General features: G+C 36.5%; 1 protein-coding gene across 3 annotated transcripts in view; it reads right to left on the minus strand.

The window, feature by feature from the left end:
• The window catches only part of ALDH1A1 (aldehyde dehydrogenase 1 family member A1), a 79,526-nt gene that overhangs the window by 34,817 nt on the left and 17,332 nt on the right, over positions 1–27,377 (minus strand). The window contains exons 1-2 of one of the 3 annotated variants that reach the window (XM_087926731.1): positions 19,451–19,484; positions 7,092–7,165 (exon numbers count right to left, since the gene is read on the minus strand). In XM_087926731.1, the coding sequence (XP_087782857.1) occupies positions 7,092–7,165; positions 19,451–19,469 (93 nt within the window). In that variant the 5' untranslated portion in view covers positions 19,470–19,484. Of the gene's footprint in view, positions 1–7,091; positions 7,166–19,100; positions 19,173–19,450; positions 19,485–27,377 lie in introns of those variants that run through there. The other 2 variants (XM_026703805.2, XM_087926732.1) reach the window with 2 other exon arrangements.

Here is a 27,377-nt window from a genome sequence, read left to right on the forward strand (position 1 = left end):
CAATAAATGTATTATTAAGCAATCAATCATGTAACATTACTTTTGTTTCCCAATTTGTCTGTCATTAATGACTTTATCAGTCCAAGCATAGGGATGTCCATATGTGTGAACTCACATTCTCTTTTTATTCTGAAATTTGACTACTCAGAAAGAGGTCAAATAGGATGATGATGATGATGATGATGATAAAGGCAGTGTTAGTATTCATGGTTAGTGCTCCTTGCCTGGCCTTACTGGGTAGACCACATAGGAAGCATAACCAGATGAGCTAATTCTACTTTACTGTAAAGCTATATTAAGGGAACCTTGCAAGTCTTAAAGTACAATTCTATCATTGTCCCCTTTATAGCCCAAAACTAGGGAGGGTATTTTCTGAACCTCTTCCTTTGCCCCAATTCCTGCTGTAGGCTCATCTGACTTTTATCTGACCATTCCCTTGGATAGTTTCTTTGCCCTGCCTCCCAAAATCATGGGTGATACAGCAAAGTGCATAGCTTCTATATAGCTTAGATGCATGTTGCCTCAGTAAGGGTAGAACTTTCCATTATCATACTCTGTCAGAATATGTGCATACATGAAAAATCACACTGATGTGGTGTCACTCAAAAAGAATCTTCCCCCCAAAAGCCATGTTATGTACAAAAATGCAGACTATTGAAGAGATTCATGCAAATTTAAATTACTATGAAAATACAGCATAAATGAATATAAAGAAGAAAACATGAGAACTGAGTAGAAGGGGAAGTGACAGGTTTGCTATTGTTTATTGCTTAAGAAAGAAATATTGGACAATATTTAAGCTAAAGCCGATGGGTTTTTGATGCTTTTCAACAGCTAATTGAACAGCTAACCCTTCTATATGTGTTGTGCTTTCCATGCATATCTAATTAATATGTTTTTGTTATTTTCAATTTAGCTTCACAAAGGGTGACAAAGAAGTACATTTTTTTTCTTTTCTGTGCATAGTTAAAAACTGTGCAGTGTGCCATGTGAAGCTATGAATGTGTTTGCAGAAGCGCTGAAACCTAAACACTAAGTAATGATACCAAAGATCGGAGGCATTTCTTAAAATGAAAATTTGAAAAAGCTTTAACAGAATGGATGAGGTTAAATAATCATTGCTAAAGTTCAAGCCACAACTGAGTAAAATATTTACTAGGGAGAGATATCTTATCAGCTCTTTGCATATCTGTGCATCAAAAGGCATTACAGTTCTTGAGGTTTTCGACTGAGCTTTGGTATAAATTTGAGGCATGGAAGGAAGGCAGGACAAAATCATTTTTATTAGTTATATGTCCTGGTGAATTCAATGCAAATGATTGACTGGGATTTAAATTAAATTCAATTGATTGCATCAAGCCTAGATCTAATGTCATTTAGGTTAGATTGAAGAGGTATTATCTGATGGTTGTTCAAATGTGAAGGTATAGTGTGGGTTTCTTTTAGAAGAGTCATTTTCTTTTCATGAAAACATCAGCTATCTGACTTCTGGTTTGAAGGGCTTCGGTGACAGACAGGAATCTGCGATCGTGCGCAGTTTCTGCCTGGGCTCGCCCCCGGAGTGCCCCGAGCCGGCTGGTTTCTGGGCTAAGCCACCCCATAGAGGTGGTGAAGAAGGGGGAGACTGCCAGCAGGGTCGAGGAGAGCTGCACCTCTCCTCCTCAAACTCCCTTTCCCGAAGGCGGTAGGAGCGGTGGTCAGAAATGGCCACCTCAAAGAAGTACTCAACCAGAAAAGAACATGCAGGAGGAAGATAAGAAGTGAAAGTTTTAGCTGACCGGGCTAAGTTGAAAAAGCAACAACTAAGGTACCCTGGAATTTAAATTTTACAAGAAATAACATCGCTCCCAAAGAACAGTCGGGAGCAGCGAAAGAAAGTGAAAAGGGAAAGGTTTGGCTTTTTTTTCTTCTCTCTCCTTCCTTATATTGACAATTAAGAATAAGAAATTGGAAAAATCTACTTTGGCATTAATAGGCAATTAAGCTGAACATGTAACTAAATGCCAAAGGGACAATAAATATTTCTGGACATTAAAAACTTTTTCTTCTCTAAGCAGAAAGGGAGAGAAAAAGAATAAGGGCAGGATTTGGAAGAGGGTGGAGATTGCCTGGACTTTAAAAGAATCTAAAGTAAAATTTCAATAAGACTTCTAAAAGATACATTTTAACTGAAACTTTGCAACTAAATAGTAACCCAGGAAGAGAAAGTGGAAAAAAAAGAAAGAGCAAAAAGAAACAGTTTGTGTGTATTTGGATTACTTGGTGACTTTTGGATTTTTGGCTATTATATTTGAATGACTAAAATCAATCGGGTGGTTGTTTAAAAATTTCTACAATGGCATTACTTTTGGGTGAATTGAAAATGGAACTTAAAAAGTACAAAGAAGATGCACAAGAAGGGAAGGGTTCTTTTGGCTTCGTTTTTCAATTCTTAGAAATGGAGATTTGGAACTATGAGAAACAACAAGAAAAGACTGCAAAACAAGAAGACTGGGACAAAGAAGAAGCCATCTTTAATGGACAAGTAACCCTACATGGGGAAGAAAAAGGAAAGGGGGGAAAGAGGATGGAGAATTTAAGATTTAAGAAAACAACCAAAGAAAAGAAAAATAATTCAAAAAATAAGTATAATACTGGAAAGCAACAGAAAAGGGGAATACAGAAGAAGGAAGTAGAGGTAGAGAGACAAAGGGGTAAAAGGGGGAGGGAGAAGAAGAGAGGGAAGAAGGAAAGGAAAAGAAGTTACAAAGATCCGGAGCAAGATATAAAGAAACAGGACCTATTTAGAGATAATGGGTGAAAATTTAACTGAAAGGGGGATTCTGTAAAGGTACACGAGATTGTGTTGTTGTATTTGAAATAGAAATAACTTTAGAAAATTGGAAACAACATATGATTAGAATGAGGGATAGAATGGTTAGTATAACTTAGTGAAATGTTTGGGAATAAAGTAAATGAAATAAAATAAATGAGAAAATTGAATTAGGAAGGAATGGGAACACTTTAATTAGTCAATGTTTTATAAAATATAAGTGAAGAGGGGCGGAATTGATTATGGAAAGTTTACAATTGTTCCCATAGAAGTATGATATTCAATTGAAAAGTAATGTGAAAAATCTTAAGACTTTAATGAATATTAATATTAATGATAGAATTGAATTGGAATGGAATGTTGTTTTAATTATATACATTTATAACTTTTTTTTTAAGAATACTGTGTATAGTTTAAGAATGTACCAAACAGAATCTGAATGGAAGCTATGTATTATATTGAGTGTTATAACTTTAGGGGAAAGATATAAAGGCATCATACTCCAATCGGTAACTACAGGATAAATTTTGTTTAATGAGAAAAGATAATAGACAATTGAAACAGGGCAGACAAAAAATATAAATATAATGATTTGAATTGAGATGAAATAAATACAATAAAATTGAGGAAATTAAAAGAGGGGAGAAGCTATGTAGAAAATGTAAAATTGTAATAAGATATGGAATAGAATATAAAAATGAGCATGAACCTGAAATTGTGTCTGCACGAAGAAATGTAACCCGGGATTATGCTGCTTTCAAAAAAGATGTTTTAATTGTGTTTCTTTTCTTTTTGTGAAAACTCAAATAAAATTTACAAAAAACAAACAAACAGGTATCTATCGCTGGTGCACTGAAGATTCACTTCCTACATCTAGCCAACCAGTACTTCAATTCAACTGAAAAAGGGATGAATAAAGAATCAAACTGATTGGCCATTCCACACATTTGTTCAATTGCTCTCTACCTAGACTCAGGCCTCAAAAACCTGAAACTGATCTCACAGAGATGGACTAGATAAAGGTGGTTTTTCAGGAGACAACTAGACTTTCTGGAAATCCTGTTTTGCTAAATAAAGTGGATGAACACCTCATTTCTAAGAACATCAATTTCTGACATAGTTTCAGGCTGTGATGCTTGAAACATTGCTCTTCAATGTACTTTTTGAGTAAACACGTACATTGACTCAGTAATATGGCTTCTGGGCATGCATTAGTTTTTTCAGCTATAAAATAATATTATTGAGGAAAGTGATTGTTTTAGACTCTGGTATCATAAAGAACATTCTTTCAGATTGCATAGGTACGCAGATGGGAACTCCAATCATAATCATCCAGCTCATGGTTGTGCTGAGTGATGATGGGAGTTATAATCCAGCACATCTGGACAATAACTGATGACATATGCTACACAACTATAACACTATGCAGACTGTCCTTTTGGGAGACTTTTTTTGCCTTATCAGTGCCAGTGCAAACAAAAAGTACAGCTGAAGTCTTGGGTTCATCATATATTATTTATATATAATATTATCTATAATCTATTATATTTTTATAGCTGTCAAATTATATCAGGGCAAACAATTACTTTAAAATTCCTTGCACTGAAAAAAGTGAAATAATATTAGCGTGCTCTAGGAAATCCTATGGAGTTCAATCATCAGTGGAGACTTCAAAATTTTCTTATATTCAAAAAATAAAACCATCATCTTCTATTTAATCAGTTGTAGTATTCAACTGTATTTTCCCGCAAGTTATGCACATTATTTAGTCAAAGAAAAATCTTGTGAAATATTACCAAAGAAGTAAAGTATTTCACAAAGAAGTAAAATAACTAAGATGGGCTAGGACTGGCTTTAAGGTAAGGAAGGTGCCATAATTTAACAAATAGGTCAATTCCCTTTTTTCCCCAATTGCTTCAAAGTGCCTTGATTTGATTCTTAAACTGGCCTTGTGAATGATTACATAATTGAGACACATTCCAGCCAAAGTTAAAGCATCTTCTTTATTTTTGTGGGAGTATTAAGTCTGGATTTAATTTTCTACCACTAAATCAACTGGACTTTAGAGTGCTTAACTTTGGCTTAAATATATATTCCTGACTTGAATTAGTCAGGAAATGCATCAAATGCACAGTTGTCCACTCCTCGCTTTCCTTGCTTTAAAAGCAGCTTAACATTCAGCAAAAATATCTCTTAACCTTTTTTCCAGATGAAGTTAAACAATCAAGCCTTATTTATACTATGTGCACATGCCCTTAATATTGGAAATCTTGATATATCTAGATGAGAGCATTGGTTTCTTTCCAAGATCCTTCTATACTCATGCTCAATAAAAATACAAAGAGACAACTAAGGAACCTCTTGATGACCCCATGCAAGAATCCAAAATATACATCAGAGAGTACACCTGCCAGAAATTTTCTGAATCACTTTTAGCCCTTCAAATCTGGATTCCTGTAGAGCCCTCCTTCTGGATAAGAGAGCTGTTTTTCACCATTTCCTCCCACCCCTCCAGACTCACCTAAAAGCCTTTGAAAATTCAGGGGGTTCTGTTAGCTACCGGCTAAAGTTCAGAGGTATTTTGCAGCAATTGGTCTTGTGCAAGAAAAACAGGGGGGAAAGAGAGAACTGGTTGAAAAGTTAACCAGAATAATATGTCATGTTTCCTCTTATCTATTTCTGCATGAACAGAGAAAGAATTTACTAGACGCTTGTGCTTGCGAGGCAGATTTCTTTATAGAAAGGTGCTTGACTGGATACGCAAGCTTGTCTTCAAAGACATACGAAAAATCTAAAGCAGTATTAATTTCTTCAAGAATGTCTTCCCTTTCGTGGGACACTGAGATTACATTGTTTTTCAAAATCTACTTCGTTCTTAAGTCCCATGAATATTGAAAGTCCTTTCTTCTGACTGGACATAGAAAAGTTTGCACTGCACTATAACATAAATCCAATTCACCTCCATCCAAGTCCATCTGTATTTTATGCATTCAAATGTTAGTAGACTGGGAAGCACACTGCAAATCACATTGCAACTGACAATACAGATACGATGAGTGCAAAACTTTATCATAAACCTGCACTACAAATCGGAATACACCATAGTTGTCCCAGTCATTGGGGAAGAAGTTTCTGAGCACTAAAATACTTCTGCTGGAATGAAGCAACTACATAATGTGTTCTGGTGCATGCAGTGTAAGTCAAATCCTTTTGTAATATTATTATAAATCCATCTCCTATCCAGAGGAATGCCACTGAATTATTCCCCTGGTTTAAATTCAGACTTCATCGCTCAACTGGTTGGTGGATCATGCTGCCAACTGTCACAGATAAGTTTCTTCAGCTTGATTGCAGTGGACTTAGCCAAACTTCATGTTTTCAGGCCCAATTAGCTCCAGTTGAAGTAACATTCTGAATCTGAGCTTATTTGAGAAGAGTGAATTGTTTTCCACTTCATGTAACACTAGAGTACAAATTTGCCCACCTCTACGTTTTCCAGTTTAACTGGGTGAAGAATAATTGATTACTTATTTGAATGTCATGGCATTGTAATTCTGTGGGCAGAGGCTGCTTTCTGCTTCTATTCATTTATTGTCCAGCTATATCTATATTCTTTACAATTGGTTTTGATGAAAAGTATCTCAAATATATGTATTTCTATATTCAAACTGCAAAATCACAGTTCATCAAAGTTTCACTGATTGTTCATATATTCTATTCCCCCTCCCCTTTGCTGATCTGAGAAACCAAATCTTCTAAGTTTTAGCATGTTCTCACAACCCTCAGCTTAATGGACAGCTGTGGGATCATGGATATAATTTCTGCACCGTTTATTGTCAAACAACCACAGCATTACGGAATTTTTACAGTTCCACTTAATAAACTATGCTTATTCCAATTTACAACTCCCACTTAAGTTCTAATGAGACCTAGTGAGATTTATTAATGTAAACACACAGAAGTTCAGTCCAGCAGGGCACAGTTCCAAGAACACACATGTAGTTCTGCGCCTGTATTTAACATCAAACCTAAAACACCTTTTTGTTAATTTAAATGCAGTTTCAAACCTGGTTTCGCTTCTCTGCTATACCTTCTAACTCTGGGGTTAGAGTTAGAAAAATGATTCCAGAGCTCTATCACCCGGCCAATAGATGACGGAGGAGTGCACGAGAATAAATCCACAACTCACTTCAGAATCTGAAGCAGAAGCAAGAACGAGACTATGCACAATTTGAGGGTCGTGGTTTGAGTAAAGTTAGCCGGAATAAATAGAACTAACCTTAGTATATTGAATCTTCAAATCACTGAGGGGTGCAGGCAACGTCTTTGCAGCTGACATGGTTTGAGCGGTTCCTGCAACACAGGTGAAAGCTGGCTTTAGAAAAAGATCACTGATATTTCCCTTCACTGAGCACTTAGGTTTAATTGTGCCTTTTTTTATCTGAGGAGGCTATAGTATATTTGCATGGAAGACTATGATTGGAGGATCCACCACACAGCAACGTGTATGTGTGTGTGTAAAGGGGAAGTACAAAGAAAGTGTAACACTTAAGAAAGAGCTCAGGGGCAAAAGTCTGTATGAATTACGGCGAGTAATCCGAATCTTTCCCACCCCAGAAAGTAGTTTATATTCTAATCCAAAGCGTTCGGTTGCGAAGGTCTGAAGTGATTTCAAAATACACGTGTTTTCATTTAAATCTTCCGTGTTTTCTTCTAACCGCGGCGTGACAAAAAAAAAATGTAGTTCCTTTTTTCTTTTTTAGAAGCTGCAGAGAAGAGAACTCTCGTCCATTAAAAATAGATATCCCGTAAGAGAAAAACAAAAACTCTCTTTAAGAGCTAACTCCCTCCATTTGGGGAAATAAAGCCTACATTTTTGCGGCACCTCGAAAATAACTGGTATTTTTCTAGTTTCAACAACTTTTAAGGTTGAAGGACTTCAACTCTCAGAAGTCCCCAGACAGCATACTTGGTTGGGGGATTCTGGGAGTTGAAGTCCACTCCTCTTAAAAGTTGAGATTAAGAAAAACTGTACTATGGCATGAAATTTTCTGGATCAAAGCCTCTATTTCAGGTTCAAGAAACTTGGTTTCTATATGTATATGTGTTGTTTTTACAGCAGCTCTGCGCCTTATTTTGGAGGTAGGACTGATAAATTCAGAGGATTTAATTTCTGCTGAGTAAAAACCATTAAGGTTATCTGAATTGTACTTGTTTGTGGGTGACAGCTCCACACAATTTTCTGGCATGAAAGAGAAGTGGTTGGCCACTTTTTCCTAATAAGACAGTTGCACTCTAGCCTGCAACCCTAGACTTCCAGTTGTCCTCACTTAAATCCTAAGTAGGGTGGGCCAACTCTGAATTTCTAGCTCAGCCAGAATCAATTTGGGGGTGGGTGGGGGGTGGCCAGCTGGCTGGAGAATTCTGGGAGTTGAAGTCTACACATTTTAAAACTGAGAAAACTTAACAGCAAATCCTATCTCCTGATAAGAGGGTCCATATTTATGTGTTAAATAAAAATACAATAAATGAAGTATTCCCTCTCCTAACAAAGAAGATTAATGTAGAAAGGGATGTTCTGAGAGCAAACTTCTGCCTGGGAAAAAAGTAATAGCCCCAGTAAATTGTATATGGGAAATTTTCTCTCCTCTCCTCTCCTCTCCTCTCCTCTCCCCTCTCCCTGCTCCCCTCCACACTCCATGCAGGGTGTGGCAACTTGACAGATTATCAAGGCTTTATACTGTATATTTAGCTTTGTCCTTAGCTCTGCACATTTCAACACAAGGATGCCTGGCCCAAAGTTGTTTGCCTTATGATACATCTGGCCCACGGCCTCTTAATCATTTGGTCTTCACACTACGCATTGTGTTAAAACAGACAGCCCCAATATTAACTGATCAGGAATCATTCCAACTTCTAGTAGGGTTGTTGTTGTTACTTTTAAGAGGTTAAACCAAGGGTTTTCAAACTTGGAAAGTTTAAGACTTATGGACTCCAACTTCCAGAATTCCTGAGCTAACATGACTGGAAGAGGAATTCTGGGAGTTGAAGTCCACAAGTCTTAAAGCTCTCAAGTTTGATGACCCCTGGGTTAAGCAAAGACCAAAATAATGGGAAACCTCCCTTCCTTATACAAACTTTCATAGGTGTTTTGGAATCCAATTCACCTAGTGTGGGCAAGAAACCTTAATTTTACCTGACTAGATGAATTATACAGAGCAGATATTAACACAGAACAGTTACTTTCAACTTTAAGTAGCTTTATGGGGAATTAATACTTATGTAAAGGCTGCTTAATTAGTAATGCCTTGCTATGTATTCAATATTTTCCAATTAATGTTTGCTTCAAAGTTAATATATAGAATAGTGGCGTCTACTTTATGAATAGACTATAAAATATAAAGAGCGCTAGATTTCATTGTGCCAGCAACTTTATTGTGCAAGAAATGTCATAATCACTTTCCCAAACAAATGAAAAGACAATTTTAGAAAGGTGGATATGTCTACATGTGCTTGAAATGAATGGAATGTGGAAAAATTATTGTGGACTCAAATCCTATTGATTTTAAAGTCACTTAGATGCCTCTTTCCTTGATTTGTGCCCAATGGATACAATCCAAAGCATACAAAATATTGTTAAAACATGTCATGGGAAAGGCTTTATGCCTAATTGCATACATGGTGTTCACACACATTCTTTTGCTTGCAGAAAAGAACAGAAAAGAACTGTAAAACCAGACAGATGCAACTCTACTGAAATAATCAGATCACTGTGACTATGGTTATTTCAGATTGCTGGGTGTTAGAACTAGATAGTAATTCCAATGATTGGCATCTGGTTTTTTAATCCTCAAAAACGTCAAGGTTTTTTAATCCTCAGCTTTTTACGTCTCTGCAATATTTTACAGATATTCCTCGACTTATGACCACAATTGAACCCAAAATTTTGTTGCTAAGAAGACAGTGAGTGGTTAAGTGAGTTTTGCCCCATTTTACAACCTTTCCTGACGTGGTTGTTAAATTAATCACTGTAGTTGTTAACTTAATACCCTGTGTTGTTAAGTGAATCTGGCTTCCCCATTGTCTTTGCTTGTCAGAATTTCGCAAAAGGGAATCCCTGGGCCACCGCAACCATCATAAATCCATGCCAGTTTTTCAAAGTCGTAAGTGTGAAAAACGATGCTAAGTCACTTTTTTCAGGGCTGTTGTAACTTTGAATGGTCTCTAAAGTAAATGATTGTAAGTCAAGAATTACCTGTGTTTCCATTGGTGGTGTGAGACATAGGCAAATAATTCATCTGAGAATATTATTTTCAATACGAGTGAAAGTCATATTATTGCAGGGCCTCAGATAGAAAGTCCATACAGAGAGTGGCAAGGATAGCCAAGAAGATTATAGGAAGCTAGCTTATAAGCGCTACGTGCTTAGAGCTCAAAGCATTGTTATAGATCCCACACACCCACTTTACAGTCTGTTTCTGTTGCTTCCCTCTGGGAGGAGGTTTCAAAGTATTTCTAGCAGGACTTTCAGGTCCTGTAACAGTTTTGTTCCCTAGGCCATCCATCTGGTAAACTCTCAAGGTTCGTTTTTTTCGCATATACATGTATACATCTGGAGTAAACTGTGTTTTTTGACTGTACCGTTCCCCACACCTGCTGCATGTTATTTATCCATTCTTCTAACCCCGCCCCTTCTGGCACTTCCTGAGGGCACACTGGTATCGGAACAAAGTCTTGGGGAATATCCAGTACTAGTATGTATAACATTGTTGTAAGCCAGCTCAGTGTAAGGTAATAAATCCGCCATATGTGTCTATTGATATTTATTTATCATATTTATGCATATTTATTTATCATATTTATGTAGCGTATATTGGAGGAGGTGAGAGAGGTATGCAATGAAATTTCATTTTGATGTATGCCGATTGGTATACATTTAAAGTGACAATAAAGTTATCCTAGGGTCTAAGTCATAAGTGCCCCAGGAGGTTGATTAAAAACAAGGTGACCAACATGATAATGCAGATGTGACAAATGGTACAAGGTTTGGAAATAGGTATGGCTACTGCATATATTTACTTTTTATTTATATATAAATGTCCTATCTTTCTCTTGATGACAGCGTATACTTTTGTTGATGCAAGTCTTTCTGTCTTGTCTTGTAATGCTGAACACTCAAGAACTGATGAATCTTCCTGGATGAAAAGCGAAATGTTTCCTTCTTCCTCAAGGAAAAAAGCACACAGTTGCCTTTTGAAGGGGAAAAAAAAGCACCTTTAAGACAACTATGACCTGGATGACTGAGAATCTCCATAGACGCCTGCTTCTGATACATTGCTAAGCTATGACTTAGCTCTCTGGAAGCGACTCTAATGATGGGAAAGGAGGAAGGAAAAAGAAGCTGACTAACATGAAGGTAGATGGATTCAGTTATTGTGGAAATCCTGAATCACCACGTTAGGGACAGATCATCTTGGAGAAAATTGATCTATATTATGTGGTCACTAAGTCTGGATATAAACCTGATGCCACCTAATCAAATCATGGTTAATTTTTGTATTTATACATGCAACCCTCCACCCTGGTTCATCACATGAGATTCCATTTATGAGAACAATTAAAAACTATTGTACAACAGATATAATAAAATTGATCTCAGGAAACAATCCAAATTATACAAATAAGATGTTATGCAAATTAATATGGCCAAGGTAAAAGAAACATTTTAACACCACAACAGTCTAAATTAGGTGTCAGGTCAACTACTTAAATTAAAAAGTAAATAATGTATTTACTTTAATTTATTTTAATTTATTTAATGTAAATAATGTATAAATAATGTATTCATAATTATGTTTATACTTATACCTATTATCTTGTAAGCGATTGACAAATCAGATAAAGAAATAAGATGATGCAGAATGGGCTTTCTCATTGGTATCATTATAAAAAAAAAAACACATTTTCAATAAGGAATTCTTATACGGTAATAAGTGTCTAATAGAAGATCTTAAGATGTAGGCAAACTAGTATGAGAAAAGGTGTGTTTTCAAATATTTGTGTCCCAAATTTAGACTATTAAATCAGTGGTTCTGGTTGGTTTGTTGGTTGGTTTATAAACTGGAATGACATGAACTAATCTAGTAAAACAGTTAAAAATATAGCCATTAGATTCTCTATGTGCTGAAGCTTCTGAATTGACTTTAAGGACAACATTAGTTTGCAATTAATAGTGCATGAATTATCAGACCCAGAATATAGCTATCTAGAAATAATGGTAGGTGGTTCAGCAATCAAAATTAAAAGCGACTTCAGGCTAATGAGTACACCTGGAGTCATAGCAACAATGAAGAGTTGAAGATAATTTCCAGGTTATTAATCTGTGACTCATCAACTGTTTACATCTAAATGTTCTGCATCAGAAAAACTCATTTTCTTCAGATTCCATTTCAGTTCTTTGGCTTTCATTTCAGTGCTTCCATAACCTCTCTAAATTACTCCCTAATTTAGGATAGGAGTTAATAGCAGGAGTAAACCACTTAGTGATAATCCATGCTTTAGAGTAAAAGAAGGTGAACTTCAAAATACCACTACATAAATCCCAAAAGTGCAAGTTATTTACTTTTTTTTTTCCAGTTGTTTAACAATGTTTTGGTTGTAGGGTTCTTGATGCTCTTTGAAATTGGTGATTTTGTTGCAGACGTATCAGCACTGATGATAATACCTAGTTTGATAATGAAACATCTGCAAGAAAACCAAGAAACCCAGAGAGCATTAAGGATCTCTCATTTTAACCCTGAGGTACAAATATTCTCTTCTAATGGTTTTTTTTTTTTTTTGAGAATAGGATTGTCAGGACATTTGACAAGTGTTTGTCAAAGGCATGGGTGGCCCTGCCACCAAAAATGCTGCCTGAACACTGAATGCTGCATGATCATATGAGGACAAGGTATTGGAAGACAGAGAAAATCGTTACATTGATTCATTCTTCCTGTGATCTAAGTGAGACAATAACAATACATGCTTGTGAGATCATAATACCTCTCAGGTACTTGCATCAGATGCAGCCACTAAATCGCATCTTTTATACAATGATGTCATGATGCACATGCCATATTTTTGACTTCATTGTACCTTGTTAAATGCTGATAGCCTTATATAACTATGAGTGATGGGTATTGACGAAGTATAATGCAAACAGCTGGTCAACATATCTAAGAGATACCTAGCTAAGAGCGATAACAATTTACAAGCATTCCTTTAGAGTGACCATTTAGTGACCATTTGAAGTTACAATGGTACTAAAAAAAAGGGTGATTTATCACTGGTCCTTCCACTTATCATCACAGCATCCTCAGGCTTACATCAGCATCCCCCAATCTTGTCTGGCAGACTGGCCGAGAAGGCAGCATCGGTGGCAGGAGAGGGAAGTGAGGATGGTTTTGCATGCTTGTGCCGCTTTCACAAATGCAGCTGCGCATGTGGGCATATGTGCAGGCACACTCTCCCACCAATTCTGGGGCCCAGTTCTGAATGTGCTGTGGCTTGTCACTGGGCCACAGACTGGGGCTTGGGCACCCCTGGGTTACATGATCCAAAATTAGGTGCTTGGCAATTGGCGTGTTTTTACCATAGTTGCCAGCATCCCAGAGTCACGTGATTTGCCATTTCCCAGCCAGCTTCCGGCAATCAAAATCAAGGGGGAAAATCAGATTAACTTCATGACCACATGACTTACTGAAACACTGCAGTGATTTGCTTAACCACTGTGGCAAAATAAGCTCACGAAATCGAGCAGGAGTCACTTGCCCATCGCCTTGCTTGGCAGTGGAAATTCTGGTCCCAGTTGGGATCGTATGTTGTGCAGGCAAATGACTTCATTTTTTTAAAATAGAAGATCAATCCTTTTGTATTTCAGATTCCAGCAAAAAAAAAAAAAGGCCACTTAGGGTCAGTATTAATCATCATCAACACATTACACCTGAAGGATCTGTGGACTGGCTATCCACAGACCTTTGGTCCCCCCCCCAAAAAAGTGCTGTTTTGACTTACATATAAAACCGTATATGGTTTGGCACCAAAGAACCTGCAGGACTTTTTTTCTTTAACCATAATTGACATACCCAGATAGCCATCTTCTAATACTTCAGGAGCTGTCACAAGGAAAAGAGGACTGACTGATTCTCCAAAGTGCATGAAAGCAGGACAAGAAACAGTAGGTGGAAGCTCATTAAAGAGACATGCAACCTGGAAATAAGGAGACATTTTCTGACCGTGAGAACAATTTGCCAGTGGAATAGTGGGCATTTTTATGAAAAGATTGGGCAACCATTTGTCTGGGATGGAATAAGGACACCTGCCTTGGGCAGGGGGTTGGAGTAGAAGACCTCCAATTTTTCTTCCAGCCCTACTATTCTCTGATTTATGCAGCATTTTAGTGAGATCAAAGAGGCTCAGATAAGGAGGTAATGGTTTCTGTAAGGAATCAACATTATGGAAGACCTTGCTTTGGTATGTTAGATGTAGGTTAGATGTATGTTGGGGCTTCCAGAGATCAGGAAGGACAGAATTTGGTGATTGATGCTCATCCTTTATGTATTAGCAATACACAAGTCCTTGGCTACTTTTGAGTTTAGGTGGAAGTTTGAAGAATTAATTTTAAAGGTATTATAGAAGTTACGGCTCTAATGGTTATTGAAACTGTTTATATTTGTCATGATTTATTGTGGGTGTTTCATCTATGGTTACTGCTATCGGTGGTTTATCTTTTATGTAGATTGTTTAGCAACCTTGAGTCTATGCAAATTCTGTAAATCTTTTTTTATACATATATTTTAGTAAATCTTTTTCAAAGAAAGATAAAACTAATACACAAGAAGAAGAAATGAAATGGCAACATCAAATCCCAACAAATAAATGCTCTGTCTTAAATATTGGCAAAAAAAAATATCAGAAAATAAAATACAAGCTGAATAGTCAAGACCTTGTTGATGATCCAAACTCTGTCAAGGACCTTGGAATACTCATCTTTAATGATCTAAGTGCTAGAGCCCACTGTAACTACATAGCCAAAAAGGCATTAAGAGTTGTTAACCTAATCCTGCATAGCTTTTTCTCTGGTAATATCACACAACTAACTAGAGCATGCAAAACATTTGCTAGACCAATACTTGAATACAGCTCATCAGTCTGGAACCCTCATTTCATATCTGATATTAATACAGTTGAGAAAGTCCAGAAATATTTCACAAAAAGAGTTCTCCACTCCTCTACTTGTTGCAGAATACCTTATGCCACCAGACTTGAAATTCTAGATCTAGAAAATCTAGAACTACTCCACCTTCGGTCCGATCTAAGTATAGTACATAAAATTATATATTGCAATGTCCTACCTGTCAATGAATACTTCAGCTTCAACCATAAGAATACAAGAGCACACAATAGATACAAACTCAAGGTAAACCGCACCAAACTTGATTGCAGGAAATACAACTTCAGCAACAGAGTGGTCAATGTCTGGAATACTCTACCTGACTCTGTGGTTTCTTCCCCAAACCCCAAAAACTTTAATCTTAGACTGTCTACTATTGACCTCACCCCTTTCCTAAGAAGTCTGTAGGGGGCGTGCATAAGCGCACCAACGTGCCTACCGTCCCTGTCCTATTGTTTCTTTTTATTTTTCTTATCTGTATCCATTTCATGTACTCATAACTATGTTTATACTTAAACAGTTATCTTATAATTGCTTGACAAATAAATAAGTAAATAAATATTTTTATATTATTCCATCAGTTTATCATAACCAACATTTTAGTCTACTTTATCATTTCTTTCACTTGTTCTTCTTTTGTTTCAAATTTCAATTAGTTTATACATTTTAGCAATTACATCTTTTGTACACAATTCTATTTCAAACTCAGAACCACATTTTTTGTCTACTTTAAATATTTCTAGTAATTATCCATTATTGAACCATTGGCAATCATACCTCTCTGCTACCAGTTCTTCTCTTGATTTTATTTTACATTTTCCTTGACAAAATTCTAGTATCTTGTGATATATTAGCCATTTGTGTTTGCCTATGATTTCTCATCTATAAAACGCTTATTTTATAAATTGTAGTCTTTCTAGAATAGCACAGTGGAAGCAATAGACACCCTGGCCAAAGGATAATAGAAGCCTACTAAAACTGGAATCCCTATTCTCTAATTCAGGTAAGGATGATATAGTTAAACATGTAATAATTGTACTTTATTCTGCATTGGTCATAGCTCATCTTGATTATCATGTCCATAGTGCAGCATCATAGTTTAAGAATGATCCCAACTTTAAGAGATTCAGGGAGAGGGAATGAGGATGATCTGAGAATAGACGTTGTTGAAGAGAAACTTATGGAACTGGGAATATTAGACCTTGAAAAGAGAAGATTGAAGGGGGGAGGATATGCAACAGTAGCTCTTTTTTCAAGCACATGAAAGGACATCACACAGAAGGTAGCCAAGACGTGGGCAATGAGGACAAATTTTAGCAGAGTGTTAGTTCAAATCTTCTAATATGAAGAACATTTGGATAAAAGAACCAGTCTTTTACTGGGTGGATTCAAGTAGAAGCTGACCATTCCTGACCAGAGAGAGACTGGATATGTGAATAACAATCCTATATCAATGTACACGCCTGAATCCAACAGTCTTGGGACAACCATTGATTTTGCATTCAGAAAATCCTGATTCAATCTATGACATTTCCAGAGACACTCACTGACCTGGGTCAGTAATCACCTTTGGAATAAGACTGTCCCAAATACTTCTGGGCAAATGGGTTTTGATTTAAAAGATACTTGGGTATTTACTAATACTAGAAGACCTACTACAGCTGCCTATAAAAATGAAGATGTATATTCATAGGTAACTCTGAAATTATATAATTTAGGCAATGGAAATCCAAACTGGAAATGCAAACTCATTGGACTAAGAAGGATTTATTTCTGAGTAAAATAAAATACTAGGTTTATGCCATGAATGAACTATGGGTACCAACAATGCTAAACATAGATTTATGAGTGGAGGATCCACAAAATCTGCCTGCATGACCCTTGCAGTAGAACTTAGAGCCTCTTTATTTTTAGCCAAGTCTATTAGAAAGATCAATCACTTGAATAATTGCTGGTGAAAAGGTTAAAATAGTACATTTTTTTACTATTTTTTTTGCCTTTCGGCAAATTGCTTAAACAAAATACCTACAACAAATATCAATAAACCGTTGAAATGTTCGTTAAATTCGGTGGTGTGTATTTCAAACTGATTTAAAATCCAAAACTATTCAAAAAGTATGAAATGGCAGCAAGCCTTTAAAAGTGGAAACACTACAGTATAAGATTCAACTGATGGCTTGATTCCAGTATTGCAGATTGCTGTGTATATTTAGCATGGGATATGTATGTTATGAAACTACATGCAGGAGACGCAAAAAATAGTGTATGGTTTAAAACCAGAAGTTTCTGTACTGCCGACATTAAGAAAATATTTACAGTAATCATACTAATTGAAAGTGGACAGGAAGATTAATTTGGGATAACATAATGTAGCCCTCTGAGGGTAAAAAGGAAGCATATAATCTTTCATTTTAGATAAAATCGTATAAGGGCATCCATGAGCAAAATCTAAGCATGTATTCTGTTTTATATTTGGTCAAAATGGAAATGTAAAATACTGAAATTATGGAAGGAAAATAGGTAAATGTTGTTTGTCTTACTTAAAATTCAAATGGTAATAATCACAGGCAAATGACAATAAACACACATATGCATGCTGCAGTTGGACATAAAGTTATTTGGGAATAATTCAGTGACACTTATTTCTGAAAATGCATATAGAATTGCACTATTAAATATTTTGATATGGAATTAAAAGTTATCAAAATGTATGGTACTCTTTTTTTCCTTTGAAACCGCAAAGTATTATATATTTTAGTGCCTGCAATATTCAAAGGATATTCTTAATGTTTTACTTAATGCGTTAAAGTAGCTAAATACAACTGTATTATGCCTTGTGAGGTTCATTCATTAATTAGATGTCATTAATCTGTTAGGACAGGCACGTAAATGTTATTTTTCACCTAACACTAACAAATCGCCAGTTTTACAGCTTTTGAATAATATTTATATCTTGATTAATGGGAAGCAATTGCCCTTGTATCGTGGTGGAATTTGAAGAATCTTAAGGATAAGCATTCCAGTAGTTAGAATTAATATAATAAACTTCCCATTATTTTAGCAAATGACCAATTTTATTAGTTTTACTTATCAATACTTATTTCTAAATAGTATAGTAGCATAGAGTTAGAAATGTATCAGACTGCTTTATATATTTTTTAATATTGGCACAATAGTTCACACATTGAAAACTATTCTATTTCAATCTATTTATTTCTATTAATAGAACAATTACCACATGTTTATCTCAAAATAAGTCCTGCTGTTTTTACTGGGGTATATTCTATATGTTTCTATTTTATTCAACAAATAATTAGCATTCTTCAGACTGAGGTGCATGCCTGAATCTAATGTTTTCTTAAATCAAAGCACCAGTCTGTGAAAACTAAAAATGAAACAAAGAAACAAACTACTTAAAGGGTAACTGCAGCATCATCTTATGTAAAATGCCTACAACTTTAAAAAAAGTATAATCAAGAGTTTTCTAACTATGTCTAACATGTTTCTTTTAAATAAAGATGTTCATCAATTTCTTCATCTGGTTTAATAATGATTTCTATGTGTTAGGATTTCATCACACACGCACACAAATCCCATTATTTTCAATTTAGTCATTACAGATTTGGAAAAGCAACAAGCAGAAAATCCTAGTTTCATTACGTTTCAAGAGAAAGATTCTTTATAAGAATTTGCTGCCTCTTTTATACGCTAAGGACTGTTGTCTTCTTCCTTGTGTCAAGCATAGAATATCTCTTGCTGGCCCTCTGTATTTTGGCCCTCTGTACTTTCTATTAAAGAGGCGAAGCTGAACAAGCTTTTTTCACTATCAATCACATACTCAATATAACTTAAGTGGATTTTGATTATAAAATGACACCCCGCAATTTCTTAGCATTACTCTTTGCAGCAAAAAGACATTCTTAAAACTTTCCCATAGACAATAAAGAGCTCTTTTGAGATTGCTAAAAAAAATTGAAAAAAGAATATGATTATCACTTTTTCTCATATCCCAAAACAATACACAGAGAGAGAGAGAGAGAGAGAGAGAGAGACAAAACCATAGTAAATAAGTTTTACCTTTCTACTTCAAAGTTAGTCTGTATATCTGATGCACGTCCTCATTAATAGCAGACCAGCACACTGTGTCCCGGAGTCTACAGTCAACACGACAAAATAACATTCATGACATATATAGATATAGATATAGATATAGATATATAGACACCCACTCCTATGCCTACAGACACACAAGTGATTATCAAGAGTCCTATCTGAGCTCAGTTTACCAAGACTGATCCTTGAAAATGATCATTTAAGCAAGCACTAAGTGGAAAGAAACTAAAATACATTTAGATGGCAAAAAAAAAACTCCCCCACAAAAAACAAAAACCTTATTTATGACATAGAGGATGAAAATACCCACATACCATTTATTCTGTTAACCATGTAATATACATTGTCATTTTGACATTCAGACCATTTCTCTCTTTCCATCACCTCCATGTCAGTCCAATTCACTCATTCTGACCAGCCATGAAACTGGGCAAGGGAGCTGGGGTCGGGAAAGGAAACATGGAAAGATTGTTTTCCTAGATGATATATTTGCAGGACATTTTTAAACTCATCAGATTAAGTAATGAAAAGATGGTGGCCTTGATAAAGGAAGCCCTGCTGGTTTTCTGTCTCCTTGAGACAATAAGACCACATAGCTGTGTCTGCGTCTTTCTGTTTCTGGGATTGTTCTGCTTTAACACATAAGAGACTGAAGTTCAGTTACTATTCTTAATTAACTCAAGTTAAACTAATGAGGGTGGGTTGGCCGGGAAGGAAAGGGATGGAAAATTAGTGGGGGGAGGAGGGAGATGATTTTTAAAAAGCAACTGAGCTTCGGTTTAATGGAAGGATTTGTTACAATGCATTTTTGCTATAGAAAAACAATGCTGGTCTGTGACTAATAAAAATATTATTATTATTTTTATTTTTATTTTTATTATTATTATTATTATTATTATTGAAAAGTTTACAGAGTTGCATTCTTTGCTAAAAGGATTGCGGGCCAAGAGTAGCCTAGAATAAAAGGTGTGCTTCCATTCATCAAAGTGTCTAGAAGTTGAGTTGTGGCATCGGAACTTCTTTTCTTCTTGGTTCAAAAGGTTTCACTGCTTATCCAAGTGGCTTTTTCATTTCAAACGAACAAGAAAAGTCTAAAAGAAGTCTTGAGTCAATTTTCAGACAACTCTACCCAAACAACTGAGAATCCTCATTGACATAGTCATCGAAGTCTATATTCTGAATTCCAATAAAGGAAGATATTTGTAGCTCAGGGTTGAAATGATTCTGAAATGGTACTTGGCGTTCTTTGAGCTTGCTTATTTTCTTGAAGATCTCTCATTACCCAAACTAGGTAACATCTAACAGTACTAGTTTCGCTCAAGTTGTGTGGCATTTTACAGACCAAGAAATGAGGGCAGTGTTCCAGCCCTATAACAGAAGAAGCTGTATCCAAAAAAATTGGATAGGATTAAGCCTTTTCATTCAACTCATTATTAAAATATTTCCACGGCCCTTATATGCCTCCTGTTTGCTGGGCATTGACTCCAGTGAACCAAGGCAATAAAGATAGTATTTATTGACCTTGGGTGCAATGTGAAGAAAGTACAGGAAGATGGTAGAAATGAAGTCTGCCCCTCAAGCTTCTCTGAAGTTAAAGGTCAATACCTCTTTATAATACAAATTCACCCAGGATTATCTCTGTGATAACATGGGCGGCCAATAAATTTAATAAATTAAATAATAAATAAATAGTAGTTTTGGTTCCAGCTGTAGCCAGCACTTTAGCATTATTTCCTGAAATTAGTCAAATTATGGCCAATTTGGTTTTTGATGGGCTAAGGACGGTTGGTTTTTCTTAACTTTTAAGTGCCACTCTACACTTTAATCAGTCATTTTTTGTTGGGTTTAGTTCACTTTGCTACTACAAAAGGCCTGTACCCAGGAGGGCAGGAAGAATCTTGTGAGTCCCTTCCAGAAAATGTCTCCTTTTAGTATCAGGCAGCTGACAAATTGGTGTCCAATCTGTGATTGGGCTCATCCATTCTGATGTTCTTACCACATACCCCAAGATCAGCCAATAGAAAGCAATTAGAATTAGCCCCTGTGAGGATATAAGAAGTCAGCATTGGGTCTATAACTAGCAACTTTAATACTTGTGGACTTTAATACTTGTGACTCCCAGAATTCATCAGTCAGCATGACTGACTGGAAATTCTGGGAATTTAAGTCCACAGATCTAAAGTTGCCAAGATTGGACACCCAAGCACTAGGGTGTGGCTTCAATTCCACAGTTCTGGATGTCATCTTGATTTTTTTAGAGCTCCCTCCATGAATGGTCTTGATGGGCTTTAACTATTATTATGTCACAGCATAGATGTGGAACACTAATTTAACATGGATAAATTGCCCATTATTATTGAGTCAAGCATTATTTTTTTCTGAGCTATTCAATAGTCAACAGCCAAACAGCAAATAAAATCAGTCCCCAGTTACCGCCTACTTTTTGCATGGCTCACAGATATCCAGCAGTCTGCACTCTGTTGTTTCTCCAAAGGGGAGGCAGAGAGGATCCAATGATTCCTTCAGCAGCAGACTCTCCCCCGCTCCCCTTGACATAAATAGTGAAACAGGCCATCACAGAAAGACAGTGAGAGGCTATGTGCGCGCACACAAAATGGTAAAATTGTGGATTTTGTTTTCTTTGTTTGTTTATTTACTAATTTTTTATGCCACTCCTCTCTACTACAAGGTAATCACCTGGGTGGCTTACAAGTTATAAAACAAGTTTTAAAAAAATTAAATATTAAAACATTACAAATTACACAGAGTACAATATTTATTAAAAACTGTACTAAAACCTAATAAAACAAGAGAATTAAGAGATGGATGGGATGGGAGATGAGCCAGCCCTCTCCAGTGGTGAGGGATCCTTTCAGGCCCCAGGCCAGCCAGCAAAGCTAGATTTAATATCCTTCCAGAAGGTCAAAAGGTCTCACCTCTGGTGGTAGAATGTTTCAGGAGAATGAGGCCACAGCAGAAAAAGCTATTTTCCTGTTGCCTTCTTCAATTCCTTAGCAGGCCTCTTCCACTGACGTGAGTGGGGCAGGTTTGCCCCATTGGGTAGAGATGACTCCTCAGCAGGGGTGGGCTGCTGGGAGTTTGCAGGGGTTCGGGAGTTCCTCCGGCTAAGATTCTGCACAGTTTGGAGAACCCCCAAATCCCACTCCTGGCTCACCCACCCCTCCCCTCCCAGGAGTCCCAAGGCGGCATGCTTTGGTATGCAGGTAAGTGCAGGGTGCGTGCTAAGGCTCGGGGAGGGTGAAAAATGGGCCTCCTGGAAGTTCGGGAAGGCCAGAAATGGGTTGATTTTAAGGTTTCCAGAGAGTCTCCAGAGCCCAGGGAGGGCAAGAATGCCCTGCCCCGCCATGGTGCAGGAAGCCGACTAGGTCACACCCACCATGGCCATGCCCACCATGGCCACACCCACCCTGCAACGGGGCAGAGAACCCATTGCTAAAAATTTTGCAGTCCACACCTGGCCCAGTGATATTAAACCATGCAAAGAATGTGGTTTTTCCTAAATTCTATATTTTCTGCTTCTCTCTTTCTACATACAGATAGACACACGTACACACACAATTACATTATAATGGACGTGAGGTAGATGATATAGGAATTATTGTAGAAATTCTGAGACATGAGTATTATGGTAAAGAAGTTATCAGAATGTCAGCATTCTAGGATGGAAGGATGTATTTGCTAATTCTATGACAAAAGAGAAGTGCCATGTTTGGTAAAGACTTTAAGAGAATGCCCTCTACTGCTTTCCAAAACTTAAAAGGGAAAGAATAGGCAACACGGTTCATTGTCATTATTTATTCCTAACAAGGCCAGCCAGTCAGCAACCTCTTTGAAGTTGAAATGAAGTGATGGGTTGGAGAAAAGGAGGCACTGTGTCCTGACAGGCTGAGGTGTGACCTGATATATCCTAACCACCTCGGACGATGTCAGAAGACCAAGCAAAAGGAAGGTAGAAAAGATCAGAAATGAGATACCAGGAGAAGGAGATTGAAAGAAGAAAGAATGAGATTAGAAAGTAGCCTTTCATATCTGGCCTCACACTCTTGAGATACATTCCATCATCCTCAGCCAGAGCAGCTAAAGATGAGCGTTGGTGCGAACTGTAGCTCAATGTTAATAAAGGGCACAAGCCTTGGGAAAGACACTCATGTAGTGTACATCCTTCAAAGACTGAACAGGCATTGGAAAGGAACAGATGAAACAAGATTAGGTAACTTTAATTGTTATTTTTTATGTGTGGGTAATCTACAGTTAGATTTCCAGACTAAGACTGGTGGAAATTTAATAATTCAAGGCCTTAATAAGGAGCTAAGAATTATTAAGATAGCATCTAAGAATATAGGCAGTTCCAAACTGGCTGCTTTTTTAAAAAATTAGGGTGTTCAAGTCTGAAAAATTCAACATTTCTGGATACTGAAGAAATCCTTTAGGTATTGCTGCAAGTCTTGAATCACAATTAGTATAAATAGTATAGATTCCCCCCCCCCCCGTAAGCATTCAACTTTGAATTTCATATTTTATTTCCAATTGTTTCTCAGAAACAATAAAAGAAAAACTATTTTTCAGAAACAAACTATCTCCAGATGTATTCCATCATTCTCAGCCAGGGTAGCTTACAGTATAATGGGAATTGATGTGAATTGTAGTCCAGTGCTAATGAAGGATACCAGCCTGGAGAAAGAGGCTCATATAGATCTTTCAGAGGTTGAAAAAAAATAATTGTAACAAGATTAGGTAAACCTTTCCTTACCTTGTAGACAACAGACTAACCAGGACATTGGTATAACCCTAACTAACCATAATTATCCAGAGGTAATTGCTATTAGATAAAATTCACATTTAAATAAATAGTGAACCAATAGACAGCCTTCAAAAACCTGACTAACTTTATCCTAGATAAGTAAGTTGAAGATTCTATTTTTACAAATGTAAGGACTTAAATTATCCTTGGAATATAAGAATCCTGAGATCACAGGAAAGATGCAGTCCCATTGCGTCTTTATTTAATTGCGTATGTAATGTAGGACAATATTTTCACATTATTCACTTCATTTATTCACTTTGTTTTATTTAGTACTCCCCTTTTTCCCCACACAGGACCTAAAGGTGGTTTAAGTGAGGCTCTCAATTTTATTCCTACTACAACTCAGTGAAGTATATTAAGGCCAAAAGTCATCCAATGCATTGCCGTGCCTGCGAGTTCACAAATTGCCATTCACGAGCAGGTAACGTAAGGAACATTTTGCCCCTTCATAGTTCAATCGGCCATTTGTTTGCCTGGATTGTCTTCTACAAGCATTGCAACTCTGTCCCTTTTTAAAAAGAAAATGTTGCTCTGATTTCAATCACATAGATAATATAATACAAGGAATTTCTGGAAACATGTTCATATGGTGTGGCAAAGAGAGAGCAGCAGGAAGGCGAAGAAGGAGAGAGACAGATAATTCTTTACAAACTGTGCTCATTCCAAGGACATGTAATTCTGGAAAACTATCAAATACCCCCAGATTAGATCCTTGTGAACTGTGAGAGAAAACAACAAGTTTTGGAAATTCTTTGGGAATTCTTTCTTCTCTCTAAAATAGAGCTTTGCACATTCTTGATATAAATAAATATGTGTCTGAGTACATTTTCAGGCATTGCCAAGCTTTTCTTAATTTTATTAGGGAAAAAGAAATGAAATAGATAATTCAAATGCTTGAGACTAATTGGTTATTAAATGGTTGGATACACCAATAGAAAATGAAATAAGTCGATCCCGTTCAAAGGGAAAAAAACAGATAAGAGAAATGTACATCGAAGGCATCTCAGTCATGATATTAAGGGAACAAAGAGTTTCATTTCCTTAAATAGGCACAGAATTGTTAATCCAAAATACAAAGGGGCAAAGTTCTTTTGGGAACTTTTTCTGAGTCAAAGGAAGCCAAAATAGATTTCCAGTCTTAACAAAGGATACATTACTGATTAGAAGGGAAATTCTGTAAAAGCTTTTTTTTTTGCTTTTGAAGAACATGTTTGCAGTTGAAGGCTGAGAAAGCCAAATTCTCCAAAATACATGATCTTGGGAAACATTTGCTGTTTAAAGAATGCATGTACTCCAACTCTGTACTGCAAAATATAATTAATGAAGCATTTTGCTTTTGAAATATCTAAAGATACAAAGACACCCTGCTAAGTCTGCCAAATAACCGTGATACATATTTTTCCCTACTGTTCAATCATGTCTGATTCTCAGAGACTCCCTGAATGAAGTCCCTGTAGTTTTCTTGGCAAGGTTTTTCAGAGGTGGCTTGCCATTGCCTCTTTGCTAAGGTTAAGAAAATGTGACTGGCAACAAAGTCACCCAGCTGGCTTTCTGCCCAGGACAGGCTAGAAGCCACGATCTCCCAGTTTCTTAAGCACTACACCAAACTGGCTTTCAGTGACCTTGAATATGGGTTATGAAAACAGCTTTGAACAATGTCTGTGGAGATTCTCAGTCATCCAGGTCATGGTTATTCCAAAGGTGCTTTTTCAAGAGGCAAAAGTCAGAGCTGAAGAAGCTTCTTGGATGAGAAGTGAAACGTCTTCAAAGAAAAACAAGAAAGTCCAGTTGCTTCATGAAAAAAAGCACTTTGGGGACAGCTTTGAATAATAGTTGTGAATTCAATATTAGCAAAATGTGCTCATTTTCCTCATTCCTTGAAGTTCTCTCAGGCATTTAAGAAAAGTTCAGATCATCAAGAAAAACAGCATTTTGTAGTAGACTTCCTCATTTGATAATATTGAGGAACTTTGTTTCATTATGTTTCGCCAAACTGGAATCTTTCTATTCTGGAAAATGTTTTGAATTAAGCTTCACTGTTATATGCTGTAATTTTTAAATAACAGGAAGAAGCGCATCTATTTCTATACATTGAATAGAATTAGAAGCCATAAGTAATGTTTAATCTACTTTAACTGCAATATGCCTAGATATACCTAAACACAACAACCTCCAGGCTTCATTTTATTATGAATACATCATGTCTCCACATTGACCAAATGCCTTTAAAGAAGGACATAGACTGGTGATCTTTAGTTCCTTACTCTCTGCTCAGTTGTTGCCTTTGGGATGGCTTGGCTCAATTTGAGTATTCAGAATTTTATAATAAACCAGGTTTTTGCTGGTCCAGCAATTTCAGCATTGCTGAGTTCATTCAATACACTGTGAAAATGCCACATTTTGATATTCTCTCCTTTCTTCTATACCATGGTTCACTTCATTCGTTTCAATAACACTCGCCTTTCAAGTTCTGTATTTATGATGGCTTCTTGGGTTTTCAGGCAAGTCAGACTCTAAGGAAAACATTACTAATATATTAATATCAGGAGCTTGTTTATCATTGGGAATGTGGTAGGAGAAAACTTCAGAGACAAATCCTTTGATCAGCATTCCAGTCTAGAGGTGGGGGAAGGGAAAGCTGTAATAAATAGAAAGAAAGGTAGGTAAGACTGAAACTTAGAACAAGGATTAACAGCCATTCTGTTCATTTTTTTCAGGTATTGCCTGCTCCCAATGTGTTTGATGGGTATGTACATAGCTAGATATTTCAAGGTAAAACCATTCTTCCAACATGTTTCCTCAGAAAGGCATCTAGACAGGAACATAGACAAGATGTTGTTTGATGAGCTCAAAAAGTCCAACTTTGATCTTCTCTTTGAAGGAAGGTGCCTAGGATAGTGTCCATTAATCAGGTTAGCAGCAGAAATGAAATCAGCAACATAGGATACCTTCAGTTCAGAACACAACAAAACAACCTGAAGCAGAATGTAGAAGTTATCCCACAAGTATTATACAGGAATACTTTGAGGCTGATTTCTCTCTCCTGTACTTAAGAGAAAAGCACAATATGCTGAATTTAAGACCCAGGAGAACTGGGGGAATTACTGGATGTGGTCCTCTTCTGTGTCCCAAATATTTCATTACAATTAATTAAAAAAAAATACTGAAGTCAGCTGTGAGCAGGTCTTACCAACATTTATAAAGACTGAAAGGAAGAAACAAAATAAGGAAAAAATAAGGAAATTAGATATTTTTTTTTAAAAAAATAAATAAATCTCAACTCTAGAAGCAACTGAAAATATCCCCAAAACTATCTTGGTAAGATGCCAGGTATTGGTTTGAGAAATAGATGAAATAAAGACTGGAAATCCATCACTGGCTTAAAAAACAAGAACAAATTAATCTGATGCTCTCTA

Source organism: Pseudonaja textilis, chromosome 2 (genome assembly GCF_049901715.1).
Source record: "Pseudonaja textilis isolate UNSWEBS1 chromosome 2, rPseTex1.2, whole genome shotgun sequence".
Lineage (NCBI taxonomy): Eukaryota > Metazoa > Chordata > Lepidosauria > Squamata > Elapidae > Pseudonaja > Pseudonaja textilis.